Source organism: Gasterosteus aculeatus, chromosome 18 (assembly GCF_964276395.1).
Source record: "Gasterosteus aculeatus chromosome 18, fGasAcu3.hap1.1, whole genome shotgun sequence".
NCBI lineage: Eukaryota > Metazoa > Chordata > Actinopteri > Perciformes > Gasterosteidae > Gasterosteus > Gasterosteus aculeatus.
The window spans coordinates 9,324,189-9,340,403 of NC_135706.1; the positions used below are offsets into that span (position 1 = coordinate 9,324,189).

Genomic DNA, 16,215 nt, shown 5'->3' on the forward strand with positions numbered 1-16,215 from the left:
TTCATTATGTTCTCATGAAAATCACTCTTCACTCAGAAGACTCGGAACCACAAGAGAAATGGATTATCACTGATCGTGACTCGCTGCGGATTTAGCCAGAATTGCTACCCAACACCAGAATTTATATCATGGACATCTATGTAACTCGGCTAGACATTTCATTTCAAAGGATTCAATCCCCCTCCCCTGCTGCACACCACCGAGCCCTCAATCACAAAGCCAGAGTATCCGGTGTCGCCACAATGAAATTGTCTGGATTAAATGTCAGGGGCAACAACAAAGAGCATGTGATGTCATCAGAGGGACGACAAATGAGGGGCCTTAATAATTAAAAAGGAGCTAGAGCGTCCAATTAGCTGCGGATACGGATACGTGTAAAGAAATGAACGTTCAGAGTTGAATGTGTCCGAGTTTGATTCCCGCTTTGATCTTTCCTCAGGTGGTCTTGAGGTGACCTCCAACCTCATCGATGGAATGTGGACAAGCGGATGGTTTTTCCATCTCGTTAGAGTTATTTGTAAGTAAAAGTCTGGAGGCATTTGGAACAGTTATATAAAGACGGACGGAGGAATCGCTCATTGATAAAATGAGAAACACTTTTTTGGTAAAATCAAATCAAGGTCGCTCACACTGCAATTCTACGAAGCAACGTTTGTATTTACTTACAGCAGAGTAATTTGGAAATGGCTTTGGATGTAACACCTGTTAACTCTAACTGGAATGCTGAAACAATCAATAATTGTTTTCCAATCCGCAAAAGTCCAAAGCTATTGAAAAAAAGGCATCCGACCCGGAGTAGAAAATGAAACCCAGTAACTGAAAAGCACTTTATAGATAATCTAATTACGGCGGGTTGTAGCGTCGGTTCATCGCATAATCAGACGGTCCAGTTCACCTGCTTGTCTACTTTATGATCCAGCGACGAGCCACCAAAACAAAAGACACACGTGCCACAATGTGTGAGACGATGTGTTCCATACATACCGCATGAAAGACACCACTGATCCTACTCAACTCCACAGAGGTCAGATCGCCTTAAATCTGCCCAGAATTCTCCCCGGAGCTTCTTTCTATTCTACAGCCTCCACCTGTTAGCTGCAGATCGTCCAGGCCAGCCGGGCCACAAAGCAGCTCGCCAGATCAGTGGGGGATGCGAGAGAGAGAGGGGGGGAGAGAGAGAGAGAGAGAGAGAGAGAGAGAGAGAGGTGGCTCTACACACCACCAAAGAAGAGTTCATAACGAACTGACGTAAACATCGTGTTATATTGAACTGAGAAAAGAAAACAGTGTTTGTGTTTGTAAAAAAAAGAAGGGAACCTTAGTGGCATCAGGTCAGTGTTTGGAAATATGCAAATGATTAAAGATTAAAATTACCTTTACATTCGACCAACTGGGGACCAAATATGCTTGAAAATAAATCCTAAATGTTAATGTTACTTTCCTGCATCCGTGCATGAAGAAGACCTAGAGACAGAGAAGCGTTAACAATACTCTCTGCTCAGGCAGCACTTTGTCTGACCAAAGCTATTCGGTAATAGAAATAATCCCGGTTTAAAGTAGAGAGTACTCTGTGTCAAAGTCAGTCACAGGATGGTACACGTTTTTGGCACTATAACAAAGTCCTGTTACCTCTGCCTTTGCTTCTAGGAGCAATTACAAGGTCACAGTAACATGTCGGGAAAGTGTGAGCAGTGATTGCTCTTTGGAAAAAGAACAGTGACTTCAAGTAAAAGAAAAAACAACTGAGCCACCCGATGTTTGACTTACTGGAATCCCTCCAGTTTCTTTCCTTTGCCTTTCGCTGAGCCGAGAGAAGAATGAATACAGAGACAAACATCAGAGTTTAAAAGTAGATGTACCTTGAAAGTTGTTTTACTTCCTCCCTCTGCTGAGTTACTCACTTAATAATAACTGACAGAATTAAAAGGTCAAGACGTCGGTGAAAAGGCAAACAGAGAGTTTGAAACTGGGGTTTCTAATTTGAGTCACAGAAACATGCAAATACTAAACCTTAGAAGAAAAATACAAAGGAAGGAAGGAAAGACCTCTTATGAAGGTTCTTAGACCTTTTGTTCCCCTGTTCTTTAATGAACTACATATGCATCAGTTACTTTCATATTAACTGCAAAATTAAGCGCTACTTTGTCCTGCAGATTTAGACATAATAAGCCCGCTGTTCCATCCATCCATCCATTGTCAAACCGCTTATCCTGCACACCGGGTCGCGGGGGGACTGGAGTCCATCCCAGCCAACTTCGGGGGATAGACAGGGTACATCCTGGATTGGTCGCCAGCCAATCGCAGGGCTAACACAGAGACATAGAACCATTCACACTCACATTCACACATCTACGGGCAATTTAGAGTCCCCAATTAACCTGATCCCCAGAGCATGTCTTTGGACTGTGGGAGGAAGCCGGAGAACCCGGAGAGAACCCACGCAGACACTGGGAGAACATGCAGACTCCACACAGAAAGGCCACTGGGCGGAATCGAACCCAGGACCTTCTTGCTGTGGGGCAACAGTGCTAACCTCCACGATAAGCCCGCTGTTGCATATTTAAAATGTACTAAAGTATATCGGGGGGGGGGGATTGTGCAATAATTCATAATCAGACCATGCACCTTGTACCAAGTGTAAATGGCATTGATGAATTATCGAACAGAAGCTGGTTTACATCAAAGGTACCTGGCAACGTCATTTCCATCTCCTTCATAAAACTGTGCATGAAATATGTTCCCCGCCGTTGTGAATTCCTTTTTAATGCGCTGCGGAGCAGACGATGAGTGTGTGAACCGATGCTCACTCCAGATTCTTTGGAGAGAATATGGAGAGAAATGGACATCTCTGTAAGTGAGATATGTACTCACAGAAAGTGGTTTCTGTTCTGCAGGCATCGCTTACTTATTCGGAGTGGTAAATAGGATCTCTTCCATTACTGTTGGGTTCATATGGGAATTCGTTGAGGTGTGGTGGCTTTGCCACCAGTGGTCTGGTCTCTCCTGTAGCTTCTCTCTGTGACGCCTCGGATCAGCAGAGCTCGGCGGGCTTTGATGTGACTCGTCTCTGCATTAATTACTGTGCATATTGAAGTCTTATTGTACTCTATCTTTATAATGTTATGGACTTTCTGTGAGGAATTTATGTTCTTTCTGGTAATGAGTTGCCAACGTTTAGAGAGGCATGAATCCAGTTGTTTTGTTTTATTTTGAAAATAGGACGTATGGTATTTATCGCCATTATGTAAGTGACGAAGACGTTCCCCTCGCCTGCCTGTGTGTTGTCCTTTTGCGTGCGTTTTTATAAGTAAGGAAGATAAAATGAACCCCACCGGCGATCAATAATTCATTGACGTATACTGTCAGGTGCGTTCTGCTCTGGGAGCTCTGCTTAATGGGCCTCAGTGAGATATCCTAAACACTAGTACACTCCGTCACTTACTCTCACAGCCATAGATTGGATGCACATTATCTGGATGCCTGCTGGAAGGACTGAAGCCGGACAAAGATCGGTTCTACCTGATCTGAACACATTTGAGACATGAAAACATGCTGAAACCTCTGAATGGTCGACAGTCGTCTGTCAAGGCGGATTTCTTTCTTTGTGCCCCACTTTGACAACGTCTACGTTACTACAACTGCTAAAATCAACATCTATATATCCCTGTAATATTGGCCTCTCTTCTGGAGCACTTTGGTTTAGTTGCTTAATTTACCCAGAAAAAAGCAAACGGATGCAGTAATTGATATTCTTGCATGGGAACTTGCCAACGTAGCTCGTGACCTTACCCTCAATATGTCTCCATATTGTTTTACGGTGCATTTCTGTGGCTAATCCTCCTCAAAAATGCAAACTGAGCAAGCAAGAAAAAAGAAGAAGAAAGGCAGTAGAGGAAAATGAAAAGGGAGATAAGAGTAAAAGAAAGTACATCTATTTTTGCTGGTATGACATAAAAAAGGACTTTCATCCTCAAAACTTTGGGGGCTTTCAGAAACAAAATGTACATTTCTTCTCAAAATTCCTGATTACGTGTAAGGGATTCCAAAGGAGTTTCCTTTTAAGTCATCTCACGAATAATATTCTCTCATGAGAAGACTCCTATCTAACTGCATATTACAGCTAGAGGCATTTCCTCACGTCCTCATCAATGCAATGTTTTACACACTGTACTATGACGCAAGCTGAGAATGAAAAACCGCTGCAGGCCCAAACAAAACACGAGCGAGGAGCTGACAGACACAAAGCAGCCTCACAAGAGAATGAAGCTACACAACAAGAAACAAGAAATGCCCAAAAGACATCTGCTTAAATTCAGCCTGTGCAAAAGGAAACCAAGCAAAAGAAGAAATGACCAATACTTCCTTCAGTTAACTTAAAACCACGAACGATCGATTTGGTAAAATTGCTGTGATTTAATGCCTGAGCGGAAATTGATTGCGTGAAGATTCATTTCTGATTGCAGTGTGTCAGCGATGTGTCAACTCGCAGAAGGGCGTACTGTGCTGTACATTTGAAAGCTGACAGTAATCCAAATGGTAGTAAAGACACAAAATCTATATTTTAAATTCATATTCATTCAATATCGTATAAGAATCGCAGGCTTCCGCATTCGGCGAAACGTCTGTTGTTATGAAAGTTTCCACAGGGAGTCGGTGCTGCAGTAAGCTGCTGATAAAAAAGGGCCCGTCGACACCTGCATTATAGCGCCGAGTGAAGATGCATCACATGCACGTGTGATGCCAGAGCTGCTTCTGAAGAAACAGCAATTTATGCCGATGGACAAATGAACAACACACTTTGAAAAAGAAATCATGACACGTAAATGAATGATTGTTTCGGTAAACGAATCCTTTCAACGGAAGCTGCGCCCGTGCTGAATGATCTCCTTTGAGGGCCTATTTGATGTTATGCAAATCAATCATGCATTTTAAAAAGGTTTGAATAAACACAATAACTGTTTACAGCAATACTTTGCAGTGAGGCGAAGCAAAAACAATTCATGACTTGTTTCTAAAAAAGAAAGAAAACTATTGGCCTGTTGCACCAGTGTTAAAGTATGATCACACTCTAATGTGCAGCCACGTTTCATCTCTTTGTTGTTGTCTTTTTGTTCACATGAAAGTTGCCGTCCCAAATCATCTCTCTTCATTTCCGGCATATGTGCTCTTCTGCATGCACCATTCAGCAGTTCTGTTTTGCTGGCAGTAAAACCATGGAGACGGTTATTTATTTATTAAGATTAATATTAATAACAGAAACACTTGCAAAGCCGGCTCATTGTGGCATCACAGTTAGCACAAAATACTTCATTGGCACTGCCATGAATCATCCTGCAATGTGGAAGCTGCAGAAATGAGAGGTGGTAGCAGTGGGACGGTCCACTTTGCGTGCAATTTCACTCAATTAAGGGGAGGAGGGACCAGATATACCCTACCAAGCCAGCTACACCTGCAGTCAAACACAGTTAAAATGAAATTCCCACTGAAAACTGGTGTGAGCAGTATCAATGACCCTCAGGCTGCAGGTGTGGGTGGAGTTCCTCGTACCATGTAGACACAGTTCTTCTCTTTCTCTGCATCCATGCGTTCAACTCATAGGTGGTGCTGCTCTGTGGGGAAGATTCTCAACAGAGTAGTTCTCTGAAGAGCGTGCAAATATAGTATAAGCAGTGTTCTTTCAACGTGTCAGAAGACTCAGAAAGACTTCAGACAGCTGATTGCAATACTTTCACAAGTTCTATAATATAGTTGTAGTCTTACGATGAATTTGGCTTAAAGATTAAAAATATTTCTGAGGTGAAGTAGCTGAGGAGGAATTTAGGATATATCCCATTAGCGATATATGTAACATTAGGCCCTGGCTGCATAGTGAAAGAACTCAGGACACAGTGGAACACTTTAAAAAATAGATTCATTCTAAAAACATCTCAAGCAGATAAAATCTGAACGGCTCGAAATTCATGATCTAAAGGGGTTTGGATGAGGCGTGGACATGCTATTATGGATGCTATAATACTATAATGGACATGCCATTTTTTACATGCCCGTCTGGCCAACACCAGTGTGAGACACATTAGAGGTGGATTTGCTGGCGATGCTGGAAGTTAGTGAGCAGCAGCTCACTCAACTCTGAAATGAAAGCCTGACTGACGGCTCTGTGCAACCTCTGCAACTTGATGACAGGTGCCCTCATGAGGAGCCAAGGACAGGTGGCTTTTTCTTTTAGAAAGAAATGTGAGAAAAATGTAATTCAATTTGGTATTAAGTTTTAGCTTTATACGTAAAATGACTTATTTGATCCCACTTTTATTGAACGCTTGTACACTATTTCTCCATAGCTGTACTTTTTTTTCCCTCGTTGACAAAAAATGAAAACACTCTCTTATATAAACACTCGTGGGATGCTCTAAAATTTAGATTAGTCAAATTGACCTCAGGCCTTTGCCTCTCAGGGTCAACAAACACAAACATGCAGCTCACAGTATTCGGCTTCACACATACATACATTAACACGTGCATTCCACATGCACTTTAATGAAGAGTTTGGTGGTCTTGCTATGTTGTTTTTCTCACTGGAAATCGATTCCACCCTCAAAAAAACTTTATATATTAAATATATTAACTTATATCATATTATCATCAATACCACACACAAACATCGCCATATTCTACTCTGCAGAGACACAGCAAGCAAACAGGAGAAGACAAACAGTCCAGTGCTGTTGTTCAGAGGGTCCTACGGTGACTTTGTCGCATCCAAAATAAATACAAACAAACTAACCGATCAATGGAACATTAGACCAGCAATCCGTGTAACCTGAAAAAGAGCCAAGAGATGGATATAACAGCCTCAGTTCCCTGTCGGTACCTCAGACAGCCCCACTTCAAACGACAAGAACTATCCCTCCATAACAGTGACAGATGCTACATCAGCTGGATCCATACGTCAACTTCAACGCAGTCAACTCATTGTTTCCCTAATGCGTCCCGTAATGGCACCGTTACAGTTAACGAGCGCTAACTGAAGTACATAATTAAAACTACAATTTTTTTTTGCTGCTGCAGAGAGTCGTTAAATATTCAGAGACAAATCATCAGCGTTTCCCAGCTTGATTTAACTGTTGTTGTCGCGTGAATGTGTGTTCGACTCACTTCCTGAAGGTCGGTATGGATCCCTGCAAGGATCGTCCAGGAGACGTCCCCGAGCCGCGGCTCTGTCCTGACAACAAACTCTCTGTTTCGAAGGCAAACATCCCGTCGCGGTCCTCAGGGACGTCAAGGAACTCGCCGTCGCTCCACACCCCCACCGAGCCGTCCATCGACTGGTATCGGATCTCTATGGTAACGCTGGTCTGACAACAGATGGAAATGAGCAAACTGTCAGGAACAAAGGCAAAGGTCAGAGTGCACCTTAAAGCATTTGACGTAAAGGTCATTTTTCTTAATGCATGTATAAAACAGTTATACTAATAACATGTGCTAATGTATTTTGAATTTAATATGACTTGATTAACATATTTTTGGAATGTCTCAATATCAGCAGACATCGCAAGTTAGTTTCTTTTGCTTCTTTCCTTTTTTAACACCCGCACAAAGTATCTGTATCCATGGCAGCAGCTTTCGAATTCTCACATCTTAAAAAACTCCAAATTCAGACGGATCCTGTCTCTGGGGTTTGATTAGCAAGACTCGAACCAAGAACCCCCATGATAATTGATTAGGCTTAAAGATGGAACCAGAGTGTGGGGAGTTGACCATCCCGTCTGATTTCAGTCTTTCAATGTAAATTCATTAAAACGTGCTTCAAAATTGTCGTATGAGCCGTGGGAATTCAGCGCACTTCATCCAGGATAGAAACGTCGATGACGCTGGAGTTCGTCTTCTGGGAAGTCGTGTTTGGACAAATAAGACAATAAGATTGCAATATACCCCTCGCACGAGCATGTTGTCGCCATGGCAACCACACCAGGGCAGCTTTAGTTAAAAGACTTTAGTTTGGATTCAGTTTCTTCCTGCAGGGGGTTACTGCTGGAATTCTCTGAAGTGTGTGCGTGTGTGTTTTTTAATGCGTGATTTCACGGGAAGCTACTTGCACATACGTCAGCGTGTGTGTGTGTGTGTGTGTGTGTGTGTGTGGGTGGGTGTAAGCCCTTAAGCAGTCCCATGCTGTGTGTTATCATCTCAGAAACGTCACATCAGCACTGCCAGCTCCACTAACACAATACTGCCCCCCCGGGTGCTTTCAAATCTCAAATCATTCAAACGCTCATCGTCACCACTTTAGCTGTTCCTAATCAATAATAGAGAATATCTGGATTAATGTTAAGTGTTGTGCTGATGGTGTTAAGACACTGTTGTATTTCCATCAGATATCTGTTCATAGATGCCAGTGTCTTAATAAGCATGATTTATTTCTCCACTTAAATGTCCTAAATGCTTGAAACTGCATTTTCTAAAATTCTATTTCAATTCTACTATGCAATAATAGCTAAACGTTACCAATACAAACCATTTTATTGAAGCTTTTGAAAACTATTTCCCTTTTAATTATATCCTTGATGACCTATTTGTTATTTGATCTTAAATTCAAGCTATACAAAAGAATTAAACTATAAACTCATTTACATTTACAATACATTTTAATGGTTGGTCCATATTTAAGTATTTTAAATGCCTTGAGTATTATTCTATACAAATCTCATTCCAATATGTAACCGGTGTTTTCTCCTCATTTCTTGGCTACATATGAACTTATATTAGTTGATTCTTTTGACCACCAATGCAACAACCTTTACCTTTATGGAAGTGTTGTTGTCGTCGATGAGGGTGTCGGTCAGCTCTAGGTGTCCCTCCTCAGCCACCTTCTGAAGCACCATGCAGAAAGTCCCCACCAGTCTGCAGGGACCAGCAGAAGAGAGTCGCGCTTCATTAAAAACCAATGTCTGATCGATACAAGTCAATTCACGGTGTCCTTTGTTTGACCCCCTCATGCCGCTCCGCTGCCGTATGTGTGAATCTTTTTCTATGTCACTGTCACATTGGTAATTTATCAACTTGTTACGTTACGTTATTAAATATCGACAAATAGTATCTTTGCCACAAAGTGGCATTTTGCGTTACTTCTTTATAATATACATTAAAGCACTGTTAAGAACACAATTTAAAACGTTGGTGTGACAATAAGCGACATTCTTATTGTATAAGCTTATCTTGATGTGAGAATACCACTCCCCTGGTGTTACATTTAAGCAAACAATAAAACATATACTGTATTCCAGAAGCTTCTTCTTAACCACTCAGTTCTTTCAACATTTTAGAAAGCTATTTCTCCCGAGCCAATTATACTGTTATTGATGCCAGCAAGGTCAAGTAAATAAAAGGATTCACTATTTATTCACCCAGCATGCTGAATGAAAATGAATATGTTCTAAAGTTACCATTTAATTACAAGAAAAAGATGTTTTGTCTCCGTTTTCTTTCATCTAAAAGCTGAAGGCTACAGACACCTTACATTAGAAATGCGACACATTTTAAATTGAACAGCTTGTTGTTTCTTCTAATTGACATGAAAAACATTCTACTTCATTAGATTAGTATATTAACAAACATTATCTGGCATGGTACATTAAAATAATAACATATTTCATAAAGTAAAAACTCATGGCTGAATTAGTGGAATATTTTAAAATAATTATGTATTATTCATGTCATCTTGGCACATCTGTAATAATCAGTTTGGGATTATCAATGGTTTTCATATCGAAAACCAAATTGCAATTCTGATATCGTTTTGAATGCACCAATAAAACAAAAGTGCCTAAAAACCAACAAACATGTGTCACCTAAATTCCTTTTTCAAGGCATTGAAACTAAAATCTATTAAATATAAACTTGAATTGTCATTACATGGCATTTCTAATTTTCAAATACCCATTTTTAATTGGGAAACATTTCAACGTGGGTTAACACAACAGCCTTTTTGGGGTTAAGGGGATCTTCGTTATCATGGTCGGAAACATTGGAGCATTGGATTTGTATTGTTATCACATATAATCTTCAACATACAGTTCAGTTCTCCGCTGTTCGAGGATCCGTCACAGAACATGACAGTGGGAGGAAACACGCTACAGTCCCCATTCAGCTCGCCAATTAGAGCTGGTGAATAATTTAAAGAGTTTCCCCAAAACAGTGTGTTGTCCACTTCGCAATCAGCACCACCCGATAAAGACGCAGCACAGCCGACGCTGAGCCGCAGCCACGTGCGTTACTTCTAGAGTAGATGAGTTTCAGAAACCCGTCTTTTCTTGTCCATCTCCGTCTCTCTGTCCTCATCTGTCCTGTCTTTCCCCTGCGGCCTGGTGGTGATGAATTTAACGCACAGTCGAAAGTGAGGCCACATCTGCCCCCAGTGCTTCGAAACTTGATAATGAGGTAAGTTCAGAAGTCTAAAACTCAACTGAACTTTTAAGAAAAGTTATTAACAAAACGAATGCATTTCCCCTGAAGGCGTCGGCAGATGCTGGCTTTGTAAAGCTGCTGGCTCGCAGCCGAATCCCTCCGGGCTTTTCCACTCACGAGAGGCCGGAGGGATATTAATTGCTTTTCTGAAGTCAACTTTTTCTGTGAGGAGGAGCAGACACCTGTGCTCATCTGAGTGACATCAGTAAAGTTCTAACCTAATCCGTCCCCAGACAGCGGGGATCAATACTCCCCTCATACGGTCCGTAGTTTCCTTTCTGCAATTGTAGCATGTGTACAGGTGCTGAATAATTTACCTGGAACAAGCCTATCAGGTTCTGGTTCGCTTTTTAGCACTTCAAAAGGTGCCATTCATTATTGATCGAGGTTTTGCAAACAATTGACTTTCATCTGGTTTTTGTAATGCAGAGCTGCCTTCCATTTCAAGCGGTACACATTTCCTTTGTGCGCCTCGAGGTTCTCCTGAGAACCGAGGCGTGACTGTGAAATAAATAAATCTATGGTTTAGGTAACTTAATTGGAGGTGAGGCCAGCTGTGGAATATAAAATATTTGTTGTTCTGGAGGTGGCATTAATCCACCACAGATGCCGGTACAGTAACTCTACTCAGACGGAAACTGTGTGAAATGAAAAGTAACGAGGCGGCACAGTGCACACACACACTGAACGTCTATGAATGTCTATTGATTCACCTCGACGCAAACCACATCCCTATGTCCTGTGGCTGTCGCTCAATCAAAAACAGAAATCTAAACAAAAACAATGCAAAGACGAGGGAACGTCGATAGGTACAACATATTAAAGTGTCACATTTAGAAGCCCTTGATTTATGAATTATTTTAAGTAATCTGTGTAAATTTGTTTTGTAACTGCACACTGCTAGAATACTTAGTGCAAACTTCTGTTTCACCGGGACTTGGTCATCATCTATTGCCGATGAAGATAAAACATTGGCGATTGATTCTACGGCCCACTGATAAAAGTATTGCAATAGTTGTAATATCACAAACTGGAAATGAATGCTTCCTAAATACTGTTCATGAATTAAATTATGTTCACGTGCCAACAAAAACACTCCCGACTTCTACACTTTAAGGCAATTATGGTTGAAATGACTTGAGCATACAATCACATGACCTGCTCCCATCGTCGATCTCTATTTGTTGTGGTAATATGATCGCACACGCTGTCTGGTGGCACAGTGTGACACACTGACCTCACAGTGTGTTGGTGCAGATCAGTTACTCTGCTAATGATGCGGCTTATGGACATATGGAGCAGGTGTGAGAGCAACGCAAGCTATGACTCATATTGAATTATTTACCCACTTCATTAAGTGCGGGGTTGTGTGTGTGTTTGTGCGTTCAAGTGGCTTTTTAATGCAACTTTACAGCAATACGACAGCAAAAAGCATGTTAGCATGTTTGCTAATTATCACTGAACACAAAGTATTTCAAGACCGATAAGAATGTCGTCTGCTCTGCAGGAGTTTGGTTTTAGTCTTGGACCAACTTCACCTGAAGAAAGATTAAAGTAAAAAGATCCACAAGCTCATTCAAAACTATACGGATAAACCAGAGACCTGAAAGTTCATACGCTATTATAGGAATGTGGGTCTTACATTTGTTGACATATAACATGAACAAAGTGAAGAATAATAAAGGTAAATGGCAATTCAGTCTGGTTTTGAAATGTCCTCCACTTTCTGACTCAGTTTGAACTGTTACTGTCCTGTTTCCGTTTTCCTCTTTCACACAATGGTACCAGAAAACCATCCTGATGACCTGACAAGAAGTTTCCATGCGGTAGAACTGATGAACCACCTCCCTCTGCACACCTGTCAGCGGGTTTCAGCTCGGAGGAAATTGTGGGACGCATTGATAAATGCGTCTCCGCCTACACACATTCACACATGGCCGACGTGATACGGTTACACAGACCAAATATTAAGGTTGTAGCACACACACAGAGCACATATCCATCCACAAACACACAGGGACAACCGGGATTAATGACTGTGTGGGCGACATAATGTGTCCTCAGTCTGGACACATCAACCAGCGAGCCAGTTAGACGGACGGAGCAGCTGCAATGATCTGAATGGGTTTGCTATGGACACACGATGTGGACAGACCTCCTGGCACAAGCAGTCTACGTCTTATCCGACCTGGAGGCAGCAGAGGAGAACACACTTCAGGGGGAACTAACAAGGAGAGAGTCAAAAACTGAAGAAGATAAGGAGGAGTAATGAGGAATTTGTTTTTTTATTACGCCCTTTCAACCATCAACTCTGCACAAATGGTTCATTTGCACTCTATGGAGGGCTTTGCAGATCCTGCGGGTTTGAATATCATTGCATTGCTCACGCACCCCCTGGTTGTTGATGCAAGAACTCTAAATAACTCATAATTGAAATACTTGGTTTGGATTTATTCTGAAAATCACACAAACAATGAAAGAAAAATGTGTCTGCGCTCCAAAAAATCGTATTGTGTCACAAACACACTTTAAATAATAATAACAGCATCAAACGGATTCTATGTGTGATCCAATTTGCACTGAAACGCCCAGCGTGTTTTCAAAGTGACAAATACGCCCATTACCGAGGATCCACTGCAGTTTCATTCCCACTTGGCAGGAAACTCATTCACGGGCAGCTCTGTGCTTTGCAGTCACTTACAAACACAATCAAGTCAATTTAGAACAAGCTCCCAGGGAATACGAGCTCACTCTCCTGCATCCGAGAAACCTGTCGGTCTTAATAGGTCACAGGCTGTGACAGGGAGCGAGGAAGGGCACTGGGGCCACAAACAGTTTATTCTGAAATGCTGTTTGTTCCGTCAAATGTGGTTAAAGGACAAGCTGCGGGCGGCAGTGCAACCTCACCTGTTGGAAAATACTTTGCTGTAATTGTACACTTGGATTTCCAGCATCTCGTTTCCATCCAGCCGGCTGGCGATGGGCCACCGAAATATCTGGGAAAGAAAAAAAAAAAAAGATTTGAATCCGTTAATTGTCGTTTTGAATTAAAATTCAGTTTTGTCCGAACCAAAGGTGAATCACCATAATAACCATCTGCCATTTTAAAACTGTCCAAGTCTGTATTGTTCCCTCATAGTTTCTACAATGGAACCCAAAATGTCAAAGTAAAGTCTGTGGAAAAATGTGATGTATTACTCAGCTCCTGTGGATTGATTGACCCGAGGAATGAAGCTCAATAGCGCAGACCAGACGACACTGATACTGTTCCATCCCTAAGCCCATAGCTTATTCATCATGCATCTGACAATCACGCATGCTCACTCATTATTTCCACGCAGCCATTGTTTAGATCAGCTGATCTTTTCTATCCAATAAGCACAACAAAACGATGCCATTGCAAGCCCATCATCTTTACCTTCTCTCTACCTTCAGTACGCTCATGCTGCTGTTTGGCATCCCTCCACCTTCATCGAATCCATCGGCACCATCAATTCATCATTCTAACAGGCTCATCAGCCAACACCACCACCAGGTCCACGCCGCGGGGGGATTTATCTCGCTGCTGCTCGAGGCAGATGTCCATCGATTACAAATCCCCCTGTAGGGTCTTTATCAACACATATAATTTATTAATAATAAAACAATTATCTTTCTTCATCTGACTTGTCTCACTCGTGGTTTAAAGGGATGTTGTTGTTCTGTACTTCATTTTGCTATATTGTTGTGCTTAGAGACATGATGAATTAATTTGTTTGATTCACTTTTAGTAAAATCACCTCTGAGGCGTTAATGCCGTATGAAGATAGGAAGGTTGCACAGGTGATTTAAAACTCATTAACTCCCTGCTGGTTTTGTCCTGGGATTGAGGAAAACACTGCACGCCATCAGGCACACAATCCTGCAGGATTGTCCCATTACCGAATCCTGTGGTTCCCACCTGCTACCGGTACAACTGCCTTCAAGGGATCAATCTGTGGAACCGTGTGTTTGCATGAGTGCACCGCACTGAACCGCAGCCCTGAGCTCTCTGCACCCGGAGGCTCTGCAGACTCTGGTCTCTCCTTCTCCATCACATGAGTGGCACCGCTGCCCATGGATCAGTTGCATTTTACTATACTATATACTGCGATTATAGCTAACATCTCAATCACAGCTGAATCTGCTCCAATGTGTTTGAATAGACGACGGAGGAGAGAGAGGCGCCCCAGCGTGGTTTCGATGCACTAATGACAGGAAACGCCGCTAATGGAGCAAACAATGCCGAATGCGCACATCCCAGAGCATAACACACACACACACACAGTGTGGCTAAAACTCAGATACCACAGCAAACATTGCTATCTGTTCTCAATACATCACAAGGGACAACCATAAATTCCACGGAGTAAAAAAAACAACACTCATTTTAATCCTCTTCATGGTACATTTATGCACAAACGCGGTCGTACAAACATTAAGCTTTTCTCGTTGTCATTCTCTGCTGTTCAAGACAACTTATCACCTGAAAAACACACATGCAGAAATCCACAGCATGAAGAAGTAAGCGACACGACGGGCAGAAGGGCTTAAACTGCTTTGAATACGTTCACAGTGCAGACAGATCCAAAATATACACATTATACAGCTAAACTCTCCAGGTAGAGAAAAACATTTTATTCACTCAGCTCTGTTTATTTTTTTAACAGGAACAATAGGCATGATTATGTGATGGCAGTGGTTTAGCCAAACGTCTAATTTCAGTCTGCTAAATAGACGCAGGCACACTTTCTGTGAGGGAGTTACATAACTTCCGGGTGTTAATTTGTGGAATAGCAAATTCTTTTTAAGATATAAAAAATGTTTTAGGTCAATGTTGTTTACTGTTGCCATTGTCTGCGTTCCCTGTCGGCCTCCCCTAATTCTACCTTCCTTAAAATGATATCTGTCTTTCACTCTCTCCTGCCTGGTTCCATGTGAATGCAGCTACAGATGCAGCGTGAAGCTGGCGAAGCATCTTACATCAGAATGGTACAATTCGTTACTGCAGTCGAGCAATAAAGCAAAAACTATTTAGAGACTATTCCATTCATTGTCTCGTGTAAATGTTCATGTTTGATCAATATTATAAATACAAGACGGAGGGATTACATCACAATTACCTTTACCTCTGCACCTTCAGCACCTCGTACAATTTATCAATACACAGCGCAGTTACTCTACAGGTATCCCGCTCAAGTCCCCTTTGATATGTTAAGCAGGGATTCAACCACCAGCGGCCTGTTTGGCATTCGATCGCTCTTCCTTCTGAGTCACAGCCGCTTCACTGTCCCCCTCTGCTTTTCAGATAAAGAAACTGCAAAAAAGTGAAAACAGCAGAGTGTGTTCAGGGCTGTTTCTCTGTGTTCTTGTTCTGTTTTGCACCGTGTGTAAGAGATCAGACTTGAAGTGGTGCGTGTGCCTCAAACACTGGCTGATGTAAACAGCTGCAATGCGCCTAACTGTCTATTTCTGTCAGACTTTATGAAAATGTATCAAAAGACAGATGTGGATATAGAGTATATATATGGATAACAATCTGAATAAAAATCATTGATAAAAAACACAACACTGGTCTCTAGATTAGACTCTCCTCTTTAGTCCTAGAGCCTGTCGGAAGAACACATATTACTACTCCAAGCTCTCCTTCCACTCCGCGGTACTGTATGCTTGAAAGCCTAATTGGCATTGTGAGGCCGGACATTAAAAGTATGATCTCACAAACCAGAAACCCTCGAG

The 16,215-nt window shown here is 41.9% G+C and overlaps 1 protein-coding gene across 19 annotated transcripts in view; it reads right to left on the reverse strand.

Moving 5' to 3' along the window:
- otofa (otoferlin a) overlaps positions 1 to 16,215 on the reverse strand; it is a 50,161-nt gene that overhangs the window by 21,684 nt on the left and 12,262 nt on the right. For all 19 annotated transcript variants that reach the window (XR_013453353.1, XR_005709962.2, XM_078093129.1 and 16 more), the window contains exons 3-5: positions 13,366 to 13,454; positions 8,796 to 8,895; positions 7,153 to 7,352 (exon numbers count right to left, since the gene is read on the reverse strand). Coding sequence is in view for 17 of the 19 variants with exons in the window: in XM_078093129.1 (XP_077949255.1) it covers positions 7,153 to 7,352; positions 8,796 to 8,895; positions 13,366 to 13,454 (389 nt within the window). In the remaining 2 variants the exon portion in view is untranslated. The remainder of the gene's footprint in view (positions 1 to 7,152; positions 7,353 to 8,795; positions 8,896 to 13,365; positions 13,455 to 16,215) is intronic.